This window comes from Nelusetta ayraudi, unplaced genomic scaffold (genome assembly GCF_046127955.1).
Source record: "Nelusetta ayraudi isolate G7.1 ecotype Tasmania unplaced genomic scaffold, CSIRO-AGI_Nayr_v1 ptg000026l, whole genome shotgun sequence".
Classification (NCBI taxonomy): domain Eukaryota; kingdom Metazoa; phylum Chordata; class Actinopteri; order Tetraodontiformes; family Monacanthidae; genus Nelusetta; species Nelusetta ayraudi.
Window position 1 is genome coordinate 3,660,001 of NW_027466076.1, and position 16,606 is coordinate 3,676,606.

A 16,606-nucleotide genomic window follows, 5' to 3' on the forward strand; every position below is an offset into this window, starting at 1 on the left:
CAACATGGCTCAGGCCGCCAAGCAGCTCCGGAAGACCAAAGACCTCGCTGAGGCCGCCGCCCAGGAGCAGCGGGAGAAGGAGGAGGAGAAGATCAAGAAGAGGAACCGATCCAGGGACCGCCGGCGCAAGGTGTGTGCGTGTGTGTGTGTGTGTGTACGTATGAGCAGCTGCGGTGCAGCCTGCCTGGTGTGTGTGTGTGTGTGTGTGTGTGTGTGTGTGTGTGTGTGTGTGCTGCTGCTGCTGCTGCTCAGGTGTTTGGCTGTGGATGAAGCTGGTGAAGATATTGACGATGATGCTGATGATGGTGATGGTGATGACGGCGGTGGTGGTGATGATGATGATGATGATGATGGTGGCAGTGGTGGCTGTGATGAAGATGACGACGGGTGTCTGGAGCAGCTGATGTCGCAGCTCGAGTGATGCTGCAGGTCGACGCTCGGCTCCGCGCGGAATCAACCTTTAACATTCAGAGAGTGTCTCACCCCCCCTCGCCCTCCTCTCCCTTCTCCCCCCAGCTCACCCACCCTTCCTCCCTCAGCATTATGGACTTTCTTCTTCGGGGGGGAGGGCGGGTGCTGTAAGATGGAGGAAGCCTCCGTCTGTTGCTGCTGCGGCGTCCAGGGTGAGGATCTTCCTCCACCTCACCCTCCTCACCCTCTCGGTTGGGGTGTCGTGCAGCGGGTCATGACTGTTGTCCTATGCAGGCCGCTGCTGCCGCCACCATCTTCATCATCACCATCATCATCATCAGGCCACAACCAGCTGCAACATTTTAAGTGGTCCGAGAGAGAGCCCAAATTATTGATGGACTCATTTCTTCTCTTTCACTGGAGCTCAGAAGTGAAAAACCCACACACACATACACACACACACACACACACACCCCAAACGCACAACTTCAACACAAGGTTGTGTTGTTGTGCAGGGTTCAGTGGAGGCCTCAGCCTCCCTCTCCTGCAGACAGACAGACAGAATCATCTAAAATCATAAACTTCACTGTTTCACTTTATTAACATCAGTGTTCTCTATTATTATTTTACTGCTCCACCTGCTCCTCCCCTTCTTCTTCCTTCACCAGCTCCACCTCCTCTACCTTTTCTACCTCTTCCACCTCCTCTACCTCTTGTCGTGTTGTCGCGCAGGCTTCAGCGGAGTCAGGAGGCCTCGGCCTCCCTCTCCTGCTGACAGACAGATAGACAGACAGACAGACTGACAAGTCTGTGGTTCACTATTCATCATGTGCCAACCAGCAGCTGGTCTGTTCCTTCACTGATCAGCTGGTTGGTCATGTGACCAGGAAGCACTAGACTGTCAGCTGTCGCCGGTTATTACTGTTGTTGTTGTTGAACTCCTGCTGGAGTTCCTCCTGATGATGATGATGATGATGATGATAATGATGAGGATGATGATGATGATGATGATGCAACCCAGACTGTGCTGAAGCACGTCCTTGGAACTTGGTGGCTAGTTAGCCTGTTAGCTTAGCAACACAGCCTCGCCGTCAGTGGCGATGTAGCAGACTGGCGCGGTGCTGCAGTACCACCGTGACCAGTGGGGGAGCTCTTTTCTGCTGAGTGGGATCCTCCTCCTCCTTCTCCTCCTCCTGCACCTCCTCGTCCTCATCCTCCTCTTCCTTCTCTTCCTCTTTCCCTTCCTTCTCCTCCACCTCCCCCTGCTCCTCTTAGTCCTTCTCCCCCTCCACTTCCTCCTCCATCTCCTCCCCCCGTGGTCGTGGTCCTCCTCCTCCCCCCTTCTCATCATTTTCCGCCCTCCCTCGCCATCCTCCTCCACCTCCTCCTCCTTCTAGTCCTCCCCCTTCTCCTGCTCCTCTTCTTCCTCCTAGTCCTTCTGCTCTTCCTCCTGCTGGTCTCTCCTGGTTCCTCACCTGCTGTCTGAGGAACCGTCTGCAGATGCATTCAGACTCTCAGCCTCCTCGGCTTCAACCAGAACCGAGCAATGTGATTGGCCAGCTGTGAACGTGACGACGGCTTTGTCCAATCAGCTTTCAGACGGACGTGCAGCAAATTCCAACACATTGGGACCAGCAGGTGTGTCACACCTATGAAAGAGGTTTGATGAGGAGAGAAGAAGCTGAAGAAGAACCTTCAGAACCTTTAGCAGAACCTTCAGCTGCCCCCCCCCCCCAGCTGACAGCTGACGGCTCCTGACCTGCTGTGGAGCTGCTGAGTCTGCCGTCGTCTCTGTAAGCGGCAGCAGCAGAGCTTTTAGTGCAGCACCTTCACCTTCCTGAGGCCGGTCTACTTCCTGGGTTTCCTCCAGGCCTGCACTTATGACAATGGATCCAAATAATATCTCCTAATGGACCCGTCGCGTGTGTGTCTGTGTGTGTAAGTGTGTGTGTGTAAGTGTGTGCTCAGCTTGAGGGTATCTCATTCCACTTTTATGTAACCTTCTGGACACTGGAGCCTCATTAGCTGACGTCTCCTCGTCCGCTGAAACTCTCCATCGAGTCGCTGGACGATGGAAAATATTATATCTTTTTTTGGTTGGACCGGGACGAGAAGTGGAGGGATGTTGTAGAGCTGCGTGCGTGTGTGTGTGTGTGTGTGTGTGTGTGTGTGTGTGTGTGTGTGTGTGTGTGTGTGTGTGTGTGTGAGTGAGTGAGAGTGTGTGTGCGTGTGTGTGCGTGTGTGTGCGTGTGTGTGCTGACGGCAGGAGTCAGTCACTGATGTTCTTCATCAAAGACTCTGCGGCTGCGGCTGCTGCTGCTGCTGCTGCTGTGAGACACACAAGAATGTGGAAATGAATTGATTTTTCCCGGGAGCAGACGGCGGGAAAAACCGACAGAAGGTTCCCAAAGTCTGAGACGAGACAAATATTGACGAGTGGCCAAGTTCACTGAATCATGTTTTTTTTTTTTTGTTCGATGAGATTGATTTGATTTTAATTGATTGGCGTTCATTTAAGAGGCACTAAAACGTTGCTGAGGTTCTCGCTGGTCGCTAGCGGTTAGCCCTAGCTGTGTCACAGAGCACCGTTTCCTGATTGGACAGTCGGGTGGATGGTGGGTGGAGTCTTTCTGCCCCGCCGCCGCCCCCTCCTGGTCACTCTGAGGACAGCAAGGCCAAGGTCAGCAGCCGGCTTGCGGATAAATTTACCTGCTGGCCTTCGATTACAGCACATGCATGCGCACACACACTTGTATTCTCTGACATCATATTTCCGACACTGCTGTTAGCGCTGTTAGCACTGTTAGCGCTGAGGTGTAGTAGGTATTGTGACAACCGCTGTTGCCATGGTGATGACACCTGGCTGCAGGGCCGAGGATCTGAAGTCAGCTCTGCGTGTGTGTGTGTGTCTTTTCCTTTCTCGATCTTTCCTCTTTTTTTCCCAGCATCCTTTGGGAGTGAACAGAGCAGTTATTGGTCCCTGACCACATGACTGTGTGTCGGGAACAGCCTGTTTTCACTGCAGGGAACGAAGTGAATTTTTTTGTGTTTTGGACTCATATGCCTCCGTCCAACACACACACAGACACACACACACACACCCCGACTCTCTGCTGCAACTCACAGAGACCAGGTGGTGGCGCTGCTGAGCCTCTTCCCAGCTGTCAGTCTTTGCTTCCATGTGGATTCTTGCTGTGTTCTGTTCGTGGTTGAACTCCTGTGTTTGGAAGAAAACGATTCAAACAGTTTGAACCCTGAAGACTCACTTGTCCAATTCACTTGTTTGATTCACTCGTCTGATTCCCTTCACAGACAAACGCCGGTGACTCTATTTTTGTGTTGCACGCTTAAAAATAGATTTCATGCAGCTGCATCCTCGTCCTGGGAATTCATAGAATATTTGATCATTTTCAAAATATATGTACACTATATATACTGAATATATATGTGTGGTGATATATATATGTGTGTAGATATATAAATATATACATTTATATTGATACACACATATATTTGAGCTGCAGGATCTTTAGCCCTCTGTTTGTAGCGTCCTGCTGAAACTGATGGTGCAGTTGCACTGAACAGTCAGAAATGTTCAAGTGGAGAAGGCTTGACTCCTTAGACTTTGGACGGCTGAGGCCCCGCCTCCTCCTGCCCATGCCAACCCCGCCACCGCGCCCGCGCTGTCGCCGTCCATCCATCACTCCACTCTGATTGGACGAGGACGGCGCCTGCAGCTCGGACAACGCGGAGATGGACGGAACGCGAAGCGACACTCGTCTCCTGGAAGTGACGGAGTGACTCCCCCCTCCCCCCTCCTCCCTCCGCCCTCCTGCTCGCTATCGCCATCAGCTGGCGGGTGTGGCCTGATCACAACCTGCTGGTGGGACCCTTACACAACATTATTGGGGTTCCACCTCAACCAATCAGCACGAAGCAAGAAATGATGCAGCAGCAGCAGCAACAATAGTAACAACAGCAGCAGCAGCAGCAGTAGTAGTAACAGTAACAGTAGCAGCAGCTGTAGTAGTAACAGCAACAGTAGCAGCAGCAGCAACAGCAGCAGCAGCAGCAGCAACAGTAGCAGCAGCAGCAACAGCAGCAACAGCAACAGCAACAGCAGCAGCAGCAGCAGTAGTAGTAACAGTAGCAGCAGCAGCAACAGCAGCAACAGCAACAGCAACAGCAGCAGCAGCAGCAGTAGTAGTAACAGTAGCAGCAGCAGCAACAGCAGCAGCAGCAGCAACAACAGCAGCAGCAGCAGCAGTATTAGTAACAGCAGCAGCAGCAGCAGCAACAGTAGCAGCAGCGTCCTTCGGCTCTGCTCTGTAACCCCGCCCCCTCCCGCTTCTGGCCCCGCCCCTGGCTGCTCCCACAGCTCCGGCTGAGCGTGGTGGTCCTGGCCAGAGCAGCTGGCACTCCTTGTGTTGAATGATGGCTCCCTGCGGACTGGCTCCGCCCACCAGCGAAGGCCTAATCATGACTCCTGTGTATTGATCAATTGATTGATTGATTGGTGGCGGCGGCGGCGGCGGTGGCGGCGGTCATTGATGTTGGCGGCGGCGGCAGTGTCGGCTTTCCTCTTGCGGTTTGGGCCCAGTCGGCTCTTCTGTCGTCTCTGCTCTCCGAGTGTTTGACGTGAAATCATTGTGACCTGAGCTGCCGGATTTAGCCCCGCCCCCTCCCGTGTCACCTGACCTTGGTCTCTCTCGCCCTTCCACCACCCTCCTCCTCCCTCTCTCTCTCTCTTGTCTCACAGCAAGCAGCCGTGTCCTCCCGCTGCCTGATTAGCAGCAGCCTGCTGTTTGCTCTGGTCCCGGCTAGGTACCCACACTTCCTGTTTTGCTTCAAAAAAAAAAAAGTTTGGCCTGCTAACTGGCTAGCCGTTAGCCTTTAGCCTTTAGCCCTTAGCCCTTAGCTGCCTTGAGAGTCGTCTCTGAAGCAGATTGCTCAGGAGCTGACAAACACAGTGGGGACTGTGGAGTCCCGTCAGCTGAGTCATGCAGAGTGTGTGTGTGTGTGTGTGTGTGTGTGTGTGTGTGTGTGTATGTGTGTGTGTGTGTGTGTGTGTGTGTGTGTGTGTGTGTGTGTGTATGTGTGTGTGGCTCCCCCTGCAGGGAGCAGCATATGTTAGCGAGGCCTGCTGGCCAGCAGGAGTGCAGACGATGCTGAACGTTTCCACCGCTGATCAGTGTTGATGCGTGTTGGACGTTTAAGAAGATGATGGAAACATGCAAATACTGCTGTGTGCACGTGGGCGTGCGTGCGTGTGTGTGTGTGTGTGTGTGTGTGTGTGTGTGTGTGTGTGTGTGTGTGTGTATTGAGTTGTGATCATTAAATCAGGTCTCAGATGAAGCAGGTTCCGTGTGGAGATTCCTGGTCGCAGTTGTTGTCGGGGAGCTGTGGGGAGTCGGATGGGGGCGCGGCAGGGGTCAAGCTCCGCCCCCCTTCAGCTCCTGCAGATGTTCCACGTGCGTGTTTCCGTGCTCCTGCAACACGCCAGCGATTGTGTTTTATTCAGGACAGTCGGAGCTGCTGCAGCATCAATTATGAACGACGACATCAAAGATTGAAGAGCTGCAGGATTCCTGCAGACGGTCTCCCATTAGCACCACTGGCCAGGAAGACCTCAGCAGGGGTCAGAGGTCATGCCTGAAGGACTGTTCGGGGGAGGGGGCTTCTCTGCTCGGCCACTTTCTCTCCTCATTCCATCACTCTCTTTTTCTTTTTCTTCCTTGGACGTCCTTCAGGTCTTTTCCTTTTGGATTCACATCCCTATGGCCCCTCCCCCTCTATAGCCACGCCCCTATACGGCTCCTCCCCTTCTGTAGCCACGCCCCCTCTCTGGCACCCTCCCCCTCCTCAACCCATCCCTGATTCAGCACTGATTCATGTCTTTATTATGAGCTGATGACCGTTATGCACTAATGGGCTCTAACAGTGAGAGTGCTTCCTCGCTGGGCCAATCAGAGCTCAGAACGCTCAGTTTCCCAGCCAACCAGCTGGACCCGTGTGGTCACGTGACCGTAACCTCACAATTTCTTCAATGACCTCCGGTGTCCTTGCTGGCTCCTGATTGGCTGAAGGAGCCAGCGGGAGCATCCACCGGCCGCTGATGACCAGCTGGTTGGTCACCAGAGTGACGGACTGTCCTTTACCCAGCATGCCTTGCTGCTAATATTTCTGCAGTGCTCATAAATGTTGAAGGATTTTGAGGACGGAGGGAGAGAGACAGAGAGAGAGAGAGAGCAAGATAGAGAGGGAGAGAGGGAGAGAGGGAGAGCGGGAGAGAAATAGAGTGAGTGAGAGTGAGAGAGACCGACAGACAGGAAGTGATGAGTCGCTGTCACTCTGCCAGGTCAGCTGACCTGCTTCCTAGTTGTGTGAGCTGCAGACAGTGTGTGTGTGTGTGTGTGTGTGTGAGAGAGAGAGTGTGTGTGTGTGTGTGTGTGTGTGAGAGAGAGTGTGTGTACTCTAAAAGGCGGTGGTTGTAACAGCGGCTGGCAGCTCCATGAATATTTCACACTCTGTTTTTTAGCAGCAGGACAAAGACCAGAACAGGAAGTCCCGCCTCCTCCCTGCCCCTCCTTCTCCTCCTTCTCCTCTTCCTGCTCCTCCTCATCCTCCTGCTCCTCTTTCTCTTTCTCCTCCTCCTGCAACTTCTTCCAGGTTTGGAGTCAGTTCTCACTATTTTTAGAGTTTCTTCTTCTCTTCTTCTTCTTCTTCTTCTTCTTCTTCTTCTTCTTCACTATATCAGCAGCTAAATTTAGCAAGACACTGAATTAGCATCTTTAGCAGCCCAGCCTGCTGCTGCTGCTGCTGCTGCTGCTGCTGCTGCCGCCAGTGTTCTGCTTCCTGATTGGCCGTCAGTGGCCGTCAGCCTGCTGCAGAGGAATCTCCTCCATCCTCCCTCTGCCCTTCACAGCAGCTGCAGTCACGTCACACCAGTGGCGGGCCGTGCATTTCTCACCGCGGCCATCGGTGACGTCGTATTTAGTCCACCCTGAATGAATACACCTCATATTACTCTCAATATGACAGTGGGGCTCGAGAATTCATAGAGACACATGACATCATCTTCATATAGGCGATCCAGTCCAGCAAAACTTAAGTCTCCTGAGCATTTAAATCGCAATTTAGACTAAGAAACTGAGGCCACTGATAACGTCAATGCTTACAAAAAAAAAAAAGCGATTTTAAGACAAAGTTTTAATAAGTCCTCCTAAAATGCGCCAAGCTTAAACTCTTGTCAAACTTGTCCAATGAACTGCACATTGTCACCGATTCGTTCGAGAGACCAACGAGAAAATAACGGAACAAACCATTGAACTGTCAAAATGTTAAACAGTTGAACGCGTTGGTGCAGCCGCTGCGCTAAATTGCAGATGGTTCAGCAGCCAAATCTTCATATATTCTCCTTCAGTCATCGTGAGTTCATCGTGGTGGCAACTGGACCTCTGAGTTGAGTTCAGTCTTCAGTTTTAATCCAATCACACAGACGTGTATGTGTGAAGTTTTTTATACAGTTACTGTATATTGTATAATATAACTGTATCGTATTATATAGCCTCCTCACCCCCCACAATCTCCTCCCCCAACACCCTCACTCCCCCACCCCCAGCCCCCACCCCCTGCACCTCCCCAGTCCCTTGTGTGCGATGCTGTTGTGTTGTTTCCCCTGTTCTCTCTGTGGTGGAAGTGGGTCCCTGTTTTTTTTTTTTTTTAAACCCACGGGCTTCATTCCTGTGACACCCCCCACCACCCAACACACACACACACACACACACACACACTCTGGTTGGCTAACAGACTGTGCTGCTATTTTTAGCTTGTGTTCATGTCCACGTTCCAGGTTCCAGTTTTTCAGAACAACACAAAGAAGGTTTTGTTGTTCATCACAACGACAAACTGTCACGTTGCTCTATGACGAGTAGCGGATAGATGGCCGTGTGTGTGTGTGTGTGTGTGTGTGTGTGTGTGTGTGTGTGTGTGTGTGTGTGTGTGCATGTGACAGCTGCTGGATGTGTTTCCTGCACTGTACCTCATCCTCACGATGTTCCGGCTGAAGCAAATCTGTGATATCACAATGGGTCTATTGACCGTTAGCCCTGTGTTTATTGCAGGCCGATGCAGCCACCAGCTTCCTGCGGGCGGCCCGGTCAGGGAACCTGGACAAGGCTCTGGACCACATGAAGAATGGGATCAACATCAACACTGCAAACCAGGTGAGAGGACAACTTCTCAGGGTGGAGCTTTAGGGTGGAGGTCCTCGGGGTGCAAGATCTTTGGGTGGGGGATCTCAGGGTGAAGTTTTTCAGGGTGGAGGTTCTCATTGGGTGGAGGTCCTCAGTTCGGAGGTTCTCAGTTCGGGGGACCTTAGGGTGGAGTATCTCAGGATGGAGGTTCTAAGGGTGGAGTTTCTCAGGGTGGAGGTTCTCATGGGGTGGAGGTCCTCAGGGTGGAGGTTCTCAGGTCGGAGGTTCTTAGTGAGGAGGTCCTTAGGGTGGAGTATCTTTAGGATGGAGGTGCTAAGGGTGGAGTTTCTCAGGGTGGAGGTTCTCTGGGTGGAGGTTCTCAGGGTGGATGTCCTCAGGTCGGGGGTTCTTAGTGAGGAGGTCCTTAGGGTGGAGTATCTCAGGATGGAGGTGCTAAGGGTGGAGGTTATAAGGGTGGAGGTCCTCATGGGGTGGAGGTCCTCAGGGTGGAGGTTCTCAGGGAGCTATCAGTTTAACGGTGCCCTTTTCATTTGTTTCCTGAAGGTGTTGAATTGGCTCAAGCACAGCAAAGCATCAATAAATCTAAATGGAGGAGTTGAGTTGATAAAACTGCCTCCTTTTGTGTCTCATTTTTAATGTTGAATGAAATATTTCCTCCCAGTTGGTCACGTGTGAAAGAAACTCACGCAAGGGAACTTTAGCTCATCCGTCCTCGTTAGTAACGTCACTGAGCGGCCTCAGCCGTTGGCAGCAGAAAGAAAAAGGACATTAAATATTCACGAGTCGTCCTGATCCTCCAACCTTCTGCTGTAAAACGGTGCCGATGAATAATAGAACCCTGAGATCATAGCAGTCCCTCCATCTTCTGGGCCGCCGGCACTCACTTCCTGTTACATCATCAGCACACACACGCACACACACACACACACACTGCTCCTCCAGGTGAAGTCCTTCCCTCTGCTGCCCCCTGCAGTACACTGTCGGTATTGCCGGTGTGAGTCATCATCAGCTGCGTGTGTCAGGTGTGACAGCGTGTAACTGCTCTGTGTGTATGTGTGTGTGACACAGGCGTCACCCAGCCGAATGGAAACACAGGGACCCCTGGTGGTGGTAAAGGGTCACTACAGGCTGAGATCAGTTCAAACAGCAATATTTCAAGTGCTATGTTATGTCAATGTCATTTCTTTTACTGTCGCCACAAAAAAAAGACGTTTTCACACGACGTTTGATCCTGATCACATGACCTCCCATCCTCCTGACCTCCTGCCGTCCCTCCTCAGAACGGCCTGAACGGCCTCCACCTGGCCTCCAAGGAGGGTCACGTCAAGATGGTCCTGGAGCTGCTGCACGCCGGCATCGAGCTGGAGGCCACCACTAAGGTACAGGTCCCGCCCACAGCCCCGTCTACAGCAATTTGCCCTGCCTTGCTGACACTCTGTGTGTGTGTGTGTGTGTGTGTGTGTGTGTGTGTGTGTGTGTCCTCCAGAAAGGGAACACCGCCCTCCACATCGCGGCACTGGCCGGCCAGGAGAGGGTGGTGGCCGAGCTGGTTCATTATGGCGCCAACGTCAATGCACAGTCGCACGTGAGTGTGTGTGTGTGTGTGTGTGTGTGTGTGTGTGTGTGTGTGTGTGTGTGTGTTTCCACAGACAGTGACTGGAAGATGAAGGTCCAGAATCTTCTCGTCTGTCCAGCAGACAAACTGACTTCCTGTCACATTGGGTTCCATCACAGTGTGTGTGTGTGTGTGTGTGTGTGTGTGCCCGTGTGTGTGTCCCCTCCACAGAAGGGCTTCAGTCCTCTCTACATGGCGGCCCAGGAGAACCACCTGGAGGTGGTAAAGTTCCTGCTGGAGAACGGAGCCAATCAGAGCCTCCCGACCGAGGTGAGCCCCGCCTCCTGGTGGCCCCGACCCCCAGAGCATGATGGGAGCGGGAGGAGCTCACGGTCTGATTTCCACCTCCCACAGGATGGATTCACCCCCCTGGCGGTGGCGCTGCAGCAGGGCCATGAGAACGTGGTGGCGCTGCTCATCAACTACGGCACCAAGGGGAAGGTCCGGCTGCCGGCGCTGCACATCGCCGCCCGCAACGACGACACGCGCACCGCCGCCGTGCTGCTGCAGAACGACCCCAACGCAGACGTCCTCAGCAAGGTCGGTCACTCGCCCGGCCCCGCCCACTTCTTCCCTGCACACAACCCAAACAGATCACGTGACTCCTGAACTCTGACCTTGTCCCTGACCTTGGCTCGACCTCTGCTCTGACCTTGTCCCCAGACGGGCTTCACGCCGCTGCACATCGCCGCCCACTACGAGAACATGAGCGTCGCCCAGCTGCTGCTCAACCGAGGAGCCAACGTCAACTTCACCCCCAAGGTAGGCCACGGCCGCAGGAAGCCCCGCCTCTCGTATCCCATGTCACAGTGACATCCTGACACGTCTACTTCCTGTCCCCCGGTCCTTCCTCCCCCACCTGCAGAACGGCATCACGCCCCTCCACATCGCCTCCAGGAGGGGGAACGTGATGATGGTCCGTCTGCTGCTGGACCGAGGAGCCCAGATCGACGCCAAGACCAAGGTGAGACGGGACAGCGGCTTCATTCAGCCAGGTAGAAGGCAGGTTTGACCTCTGGCCCCTGACCTCTGACCCCCGGTCTGTCTCACCAGGACGAGCTGACTCCTCTGCACTGCGCCGCCCGCAACGGCCACGTGCGCATCATGGAGATCCTGCTGGAGCACGGCGCCCCCATCCAGGCCAAGACCAAGGTGGGCGGGGCCTCAGGCTGCATCCTGATTATCCCCCACCTTATCCCTTCCACCCCCCCCTCTTCAATGCCACCCGGCCTTGTGTGTGTGTGTGTGTGTGTGTGTGTGTGTGCAGAACGGCCTGTCGCCCATCCACATGGCGGCGCAGGGCGACCACATGGACGGCGTGCGGCAGCTGCTGCAGTACGAGGCCGAGATCGACGACATCACGCTGGACCACCTGACCCCTCTTCACGTGGCCGCCCACTGTGGACACCACCGCATGGCCAAGGTCCTGCTGGACAAGGGCGCCAAGGCCAACGCCCGAGCTCTGGTACCACACACCATGGACTAGTCAACCAGTCAACCAGTCAACCAGTAGCCAGTCAACCACAAACCAGACTGGCAAACCAGACACCCAATCCGCCCAGTAACCAGTCAACCATTAACTAGTGACTAACCAACCAATGTAACCAGTCTGATCAGTAACCAGTCTTTCCAGTCAGCCACTAACCAGTCGACCAGTCTAATCAGTAACCGGTAACCAGTCCTCCCAGTCAGCTGTCTCTCTGTGTCCCCAGAATGGCTTCACTCCTCTCCACATCGCCTGCAAGAAGAACCACATGCGGTCGATGGACCTGCTGCTCAAACACTCTGCTTCCCTGGAGGCCGTCACCGAGGTGAGGTCATGTGACTTGTCATGTGACAGAACCAGGATTTTTTTTTATGCGTGCGTGAAACCAAAAAAATGAATAAATAACGGGGTTGGTTTTTATTTTTATTTTTTGACCTTTGACCTTTGACCTTTGCCCTTTTTGCGTGCAGTCTGGCCTCACCCCTCTACATGTAGCGGCCTTCATGGGTCACCTGAACATTGTGAAGAACCTCCTGCAGAGAGGAGCTTCACCCAACGCTTCCAACGTGGTGAGGATGGGGGGAGGGAGGTGGAGCCAGGGGGGGCCGGGTTAGGGGGTGGAGCCAGGGGGTGGAGTTGGCGGTGGAGTCACGGGGGTTTAGCCAGAGTTGTAGCCAGGGGTCGGAGCCAGCCGGCCACATCCTGAGTGTGTATGTGCCTGCGCGCGTGTGTGTGTGTGTGTGTGTGTGTGTGTGTGTGTGTGTGCGCCTCCTAGAAGGTGGAGACCCCCCTCCACATGGCGTCCAGGGCGGGTCACAGCGAGGTCGCCCAGTTCCTGCTGCAGAATGCGGCGCCGGTGGACGCCAAGGCCAAGGTGGGTCTCTTAAAGGGCTGTTGGTGGCGTCCTGCTGCAGGCCACGCCCCCTCACCCCCACACTCTCCCCCTCTGATGTGCCCCTCCCTCCCCCCCTCTCCTGCAGGACGACCAGACGCCGCTGCACTGTGCCGCCCGGATGGGCCACAAGGAGCTGGTCAAGCTGCTCCTAGAGCAGCGGGCCAATCCCGACGCGGCCACCACCGCAGGCCACACCCCCCTGCACATCTCTGCCCGCGAGGGCCACGCCCACACTGTCCGCATCCTGCTGGACGCCGGGGCGCAGCAGACCAAGATGACCAAGGTCAGGGTCAACCAGCGACGAGTAACTCGTGACCAGTTACCACTGAATATTAACTGTTGTAGTCGCTGAAGGTGTGTGTGTGTGTGCGCATATGTGTGTGCGTGCACGTGCGTGTGTGTGTGTGAGCAGAAGGGCTTCACTCCGCTGCACGTGGCCTCCAAGTACGGGAAGGTGGACGTGGCCGAGCTGTTGCTGGAGCGAGCAGCCAATCCCAACGCAGCGGGGAAGGTGAGTCACTTCCTGTCAGCAGGTCCTGAGCTCCACCCCCGTCCCTCATATATCACTGTCTCTATCTGTGTGTGTCCACGTGTGTGTGTGTGTGTATGTGTATGTGTGTGTGTCTCCGTGTGTGTGTGTGTGTGTGTGTCTGTCTACAGAACGGTCTGACTCCTCTTCATGTGGCCGTCCATCACAACAACCTGGATGTTGTTAAACTGCTGGTCAGCAAAGGAGGATCTGCACACAGCACCGCCCGAGTAAGACGATCACACAGGAGGAGGGAGAGAGGGCAGCGCTAACGGGACTAACGGGGCTAATGGGGCTAACAGGACTAACAGGGTTAGTTAGAAATGAAAAGTAAAGCTAGCAGCAGCTAACGTCGAGCTAACATCAAATTAACCTCGCCCTGATGTCGAGCCGACAGCGGCCAGTGAGGCACAGCAGCTCCTCAACCAGTTTGCGAAGGCGGAGGTTTCAGCTGCGACCACGACAACCCCTCCCGGAACCCCTAAGTTAGACTCTCTAACATCAAGCTAACAGCAGCTAACATTGAGCTAACAGTGCCTAACGTCAAGTTGACGGCGGCTGACGTCAAACTAACTTCGAGCTAACATTGTTGCGCTAACAGTGGCTAGCTTCTCAACCAGTTTGTGATGGTGGAGGTTTCAGCTGCCCCCCCACCACTTCCCCTAATCCACAGAACGGCTACACCCCCCTGCACATCGCCGCCAAGCAGAACCAGCTGGAGGTGGCGAGCTGCCTGCTGCAGAACGGCGCCACGCCCAACGCCGAGTCCCTGCAGGGCGTCACGCCGCTGCACCTGGCCGCCCAGGAGGGCCGGCCCGACATCGCTGCCCTGCTGATCGCCAAGCAGGCCAACGTCAACGTGGGCAATAAGGTGGGAGAAGGAGGAGGAGAAGAAAGAGTAGGAGGAGCCTGCTGGGGGCAGGGTGCGGAACCGCAGCTCCTGACTGTGTGTGTGTGTGTGTGTTCCAGAATGGCCTGACGCCGCTGCACCTGGTGGCCCAGGAGGGTCACGTGGGCATCGCAGACACGCTGGTCAAACACGGAGCGTCCATATACGCTGCCTCACGGGTGAGTCACGCTGGCTCCGCCCACTCCCCAGGGCTCCCTGGGGGAAAAAACAGATCTCAAGAGACCAGGCCACACATTGTACTGTGGAAGTTTCACGAAATAACGTCAACGTTTTACGAAATAACGCGAAGGTTTCCCGATATAATGTGATAGATTCTGATCTGATCGTTTCTGAAGCTATCTGTGTCCCACCTCCCCCCACTCACCCTACTCACCGCCTCTCCCTCCACCCCCCAGATGGGCTACACCCCCCTGCACGTGGCCTGTCACTACGGCAACATCAAGATGGTCAAGTTCCTGCTGCAGCAGCAGGCACACGTCAACAGCAAGACCCGGGTGAGGCTGCGTTAGTCAGTCAGTTAGTTTGTCAGTGCCTGCGTCTGCATATTTAGCTTTGTTCTGTAGAAGTGTGGGAATATCGATACATTAAGTGTGCCCCACAACCCTGAGTCCAGGAAGAAGCGGGTATTGAAAGTGGAATCTAAGACCATGAGAGTTGAGCACCGATCATGGTGTTTGACACTCAAATAAACAGATCAATCATGCACAGATCAGTAATAAACAGATCAATCATGCACACATCAGTAATAAAGGGATCAATAACGAACAGATCAATCACTGTGCGCAGATGGGTTACACTCCCCTCCACCAGGCGGCGCAGCAGGGTCACACCGACATTGTCACGCTGCTTCTCAAACACGGCGCTCAGCCCAACGACATCACCTCGGTGAGCAGCAACACAGCACCGCCGCCGCTACATGACCTTGCAACTCCGCCCCCTCCCCCCAAACCTACTACTTCCTGTTTCCTGTTTCCTGTCTCCAGAACGGGACGTCACCGCTGGGCATCGCCAAGCGGCTGGGCTACATCTCTGTCATCGACGTCCTCAAGCTGGTGACCGAGGAGTCAGTGTCGGTGGTAAGCCACACACGGCGCCCCCTGCTGGTGGAGGCCTCTGACTGTGTGTGTGTGTGTGTGTGTGTGTGTTAGGGAGGTTATGTGTGACGACTGTATGTGGCGTGGATTTAGTGTTTCAGCAGGTAGCAATTATCGGAATACAACACAAACAACATATGTCTGGAACCTTACTAACTGTGTGTGTGTGTGTGTGTGTGTGTGTGTGTGTGTGGCCACCACAGATTACCACAGAGAAGCACCGCATGAGTTTCCCCGAGACGGTGGACGAGATCCTGGACGTCTCCGAGGATGAAGGTGAGGAGACACTCACAGCGCCCCCCGCAGGAGGCCTGCTGGGGGACCACCTCAGTGAGTCTCAGCTGGAGGGCCTCACTTCCTGTGGCAGGAAGAAGAAGAAGAAGAAGAAGAAGAAGAAGAAGAAGAAGAAGAAGAAGAAGAAGAAGGTGGCCAGGCAGGAGTTGGGCAGTCCTCAAGCTCGCCAGCGGGGGGCGTTTTGATTCTTCGGTGATACTTTGAATAAATGCCGCTGTTGGGGGCAGTCTGACCTCTGGGGGAGAAAAAAAACGCTCGGCTGTGATTGGTCGCTCTGCCGGTCGAGCGGCCGCGGTGACCTCACACGTGTGGTTAGCACGTGATTGACGTCCTTCTCCGTTTTGTTTTGTAGGTGTTGCCCAGCTGACTTTAGGTAGGACTGTCTGTCTGAGTGGCTCGTCCTCATCACTCTCTTCCTCCCTCACTCCCTCACTCCCTCACTTTTTCTCTCCCTCTCCCTCTCACTCTCTCTATTTATACCCTGCTCACTCGGCCGCTCGGCTCTTTAATCTATTTTAATTTGACGTGAGAGTTCTCTCAGTTCTTCCATCAGCATGTAGTCACGTGACATCCAGCAGCTCCTCATCGTTGTCTCCAGAGTCCAGAGTCCAGCCGCCCTCTCAGCCAATCGGTTTCATCCTCACGTCGTCCTCCCACGCCTCGTCTCTGTGCCGCCCACTGGAGTCTGTCGTCACCTGTCCTGTCCTCTAACCCCGCCCCCTTTCATCTGCCCCCCTTCTATCCATTGGCTCCTCCCCCTTTATACTTGCTCCTCCCTTGTTCTCTGACTCCTCCCCCTGTCCTCTGGCTCCTCTTCCCTGTCCACTGACTTCTCCTCCTATCCTCTGGCTCCTCCCCCTTCTACTTACTGGCTCCTCCCACTGTCACCTGGCTCCACCCCCTGTCCACTGGCTCCTCCTCTTTCTACCAACTGGCTCCTCCCCTTTTATTCACTGGCTCCCCCCCCCTGTCCACTGGCTCCTCCCACTCCTTCCTGCCCCACCCTCCTCCTGGCTGATTAACTGCGGCGTTTCTCCCACACAGAAGCCCCTCCCACCGCTCGTCACTGGGCATGATCACTGCAGGAGGCGGGGCCAGACCACTGTCTCTTCTTCTTCTTCTTCTTCTTCTTCTTCTTCTTCTTCTTTGTTGGTTC

At 54.5% G+C, this 16,606-nt stretch overlaps 1 protein-coding gene across 5 annotated transcripts in view; it reads left to right on the top strand.

The window, feature by feature from the left end:
- LOC142890238 (uncharacterized) overlaps nucleotides 1-16,606 on the top strand; it is a 33,855-nt gene that overhangs the window by 317 nt on the left and 16,932 nt on the right. For 4 of the 5 annotated variants that reach the window (XM_076029133.1, XM_076029132.1, XM_076029135.1 and 1 more), the window contains exons 1-23: nucleotides 1-130; nucleotides 8,535-8,636; nucleotides 9,908-10,006; nucleotides 10,114-10,212; nucleotides 10,414-10,512; nucleotides 10,597-10,782; nucleotides 10,906-11,004; nucleotides 11,108-11,206; nucleotides 11,296-11,394; nucleotides 11,510-11,707; nucleotides 11,955-12,053; nucleotides 12,199-12,297; nucleotides 12,504-12,602; nucleotides 12,709-12,906; nucleotides 13,036-13,134; nucleotides 13,284-13,382; nucleotides 13,826-14,023; nucleotides 14,122-14,220; nucleotides 14,458-14,556; nucleotides 14,849-14,947; nucleotides 15,046-15,138; nucleotides 15,360-15,432; nucleotides 15,803-15,823. The exon at nucleotides 1-130 is cut by the window's left edge. In XM_076029133.1, coding sequence (XP_075885248.1) covers nucleotides 5-130; nucleotides 8,535-8,636; nucleotides 9,908-10,006; nucleotides 10,114-10,212; nucleotides 10,414-10,512; nucleotides 10,597-10,782; nucleotides 10,906-11,004; nucleotides 11,108-11,206; nucleotides 11,296-11,394; nucleotides 11,510-11,707; nucleotides 11,955-12,053; nucleotides 12,199-12,297; nucleotides 12,504-12,602; nucleotides 12,709-12,906; nucleotides 13,036-13,134; nucleotides 13,284-13,382; nucleotides 13,826-14,023; nucleotides 14,122-14,220; nucleotides 14,458-14,556; nucleotides 14,849-14,947; nucleotides 15,046-15,138; nucleotides 15,360-15,432; nucleotides 15,803-15,823 — 2,581 coding nt within the window. In that variant the 5' untranslated portion in view covers nucleotides 1-4. The remainder of the gene's footprint in view (nucleotides 131-8,534; nucleotides 8,637-9,907; nucleotides 10,007-10,113; nucleotides 10,213-10,413; nucleotides 10,513-10,596; nucleotides 10,783-10,905; nucleotides 11,005-11,107; nucleotides 11,207-11,295; nucleotides 11,395-11,509; nucleotides 11,708-11,954; nucleotides 12,054-12,198; nucleotides 12,298-12,503; nucleotides 12,603-12,708; nucleotides 12,907-13,035; nucleotides 13,135-13,283; nucleotides 13,383-13,825; nucleotides 14,024-14,121; nucleotides 14,221-14,457; nucleotides 14,557-14,848; nucleotides 14,948-15,045; nucleotides 15,139-15,359; nucleotides 15,433-15,802; nucleotides 15,824-16,606) is intronic. The other variant, XM_076029134.1, reaches the window with a different exon arrangement.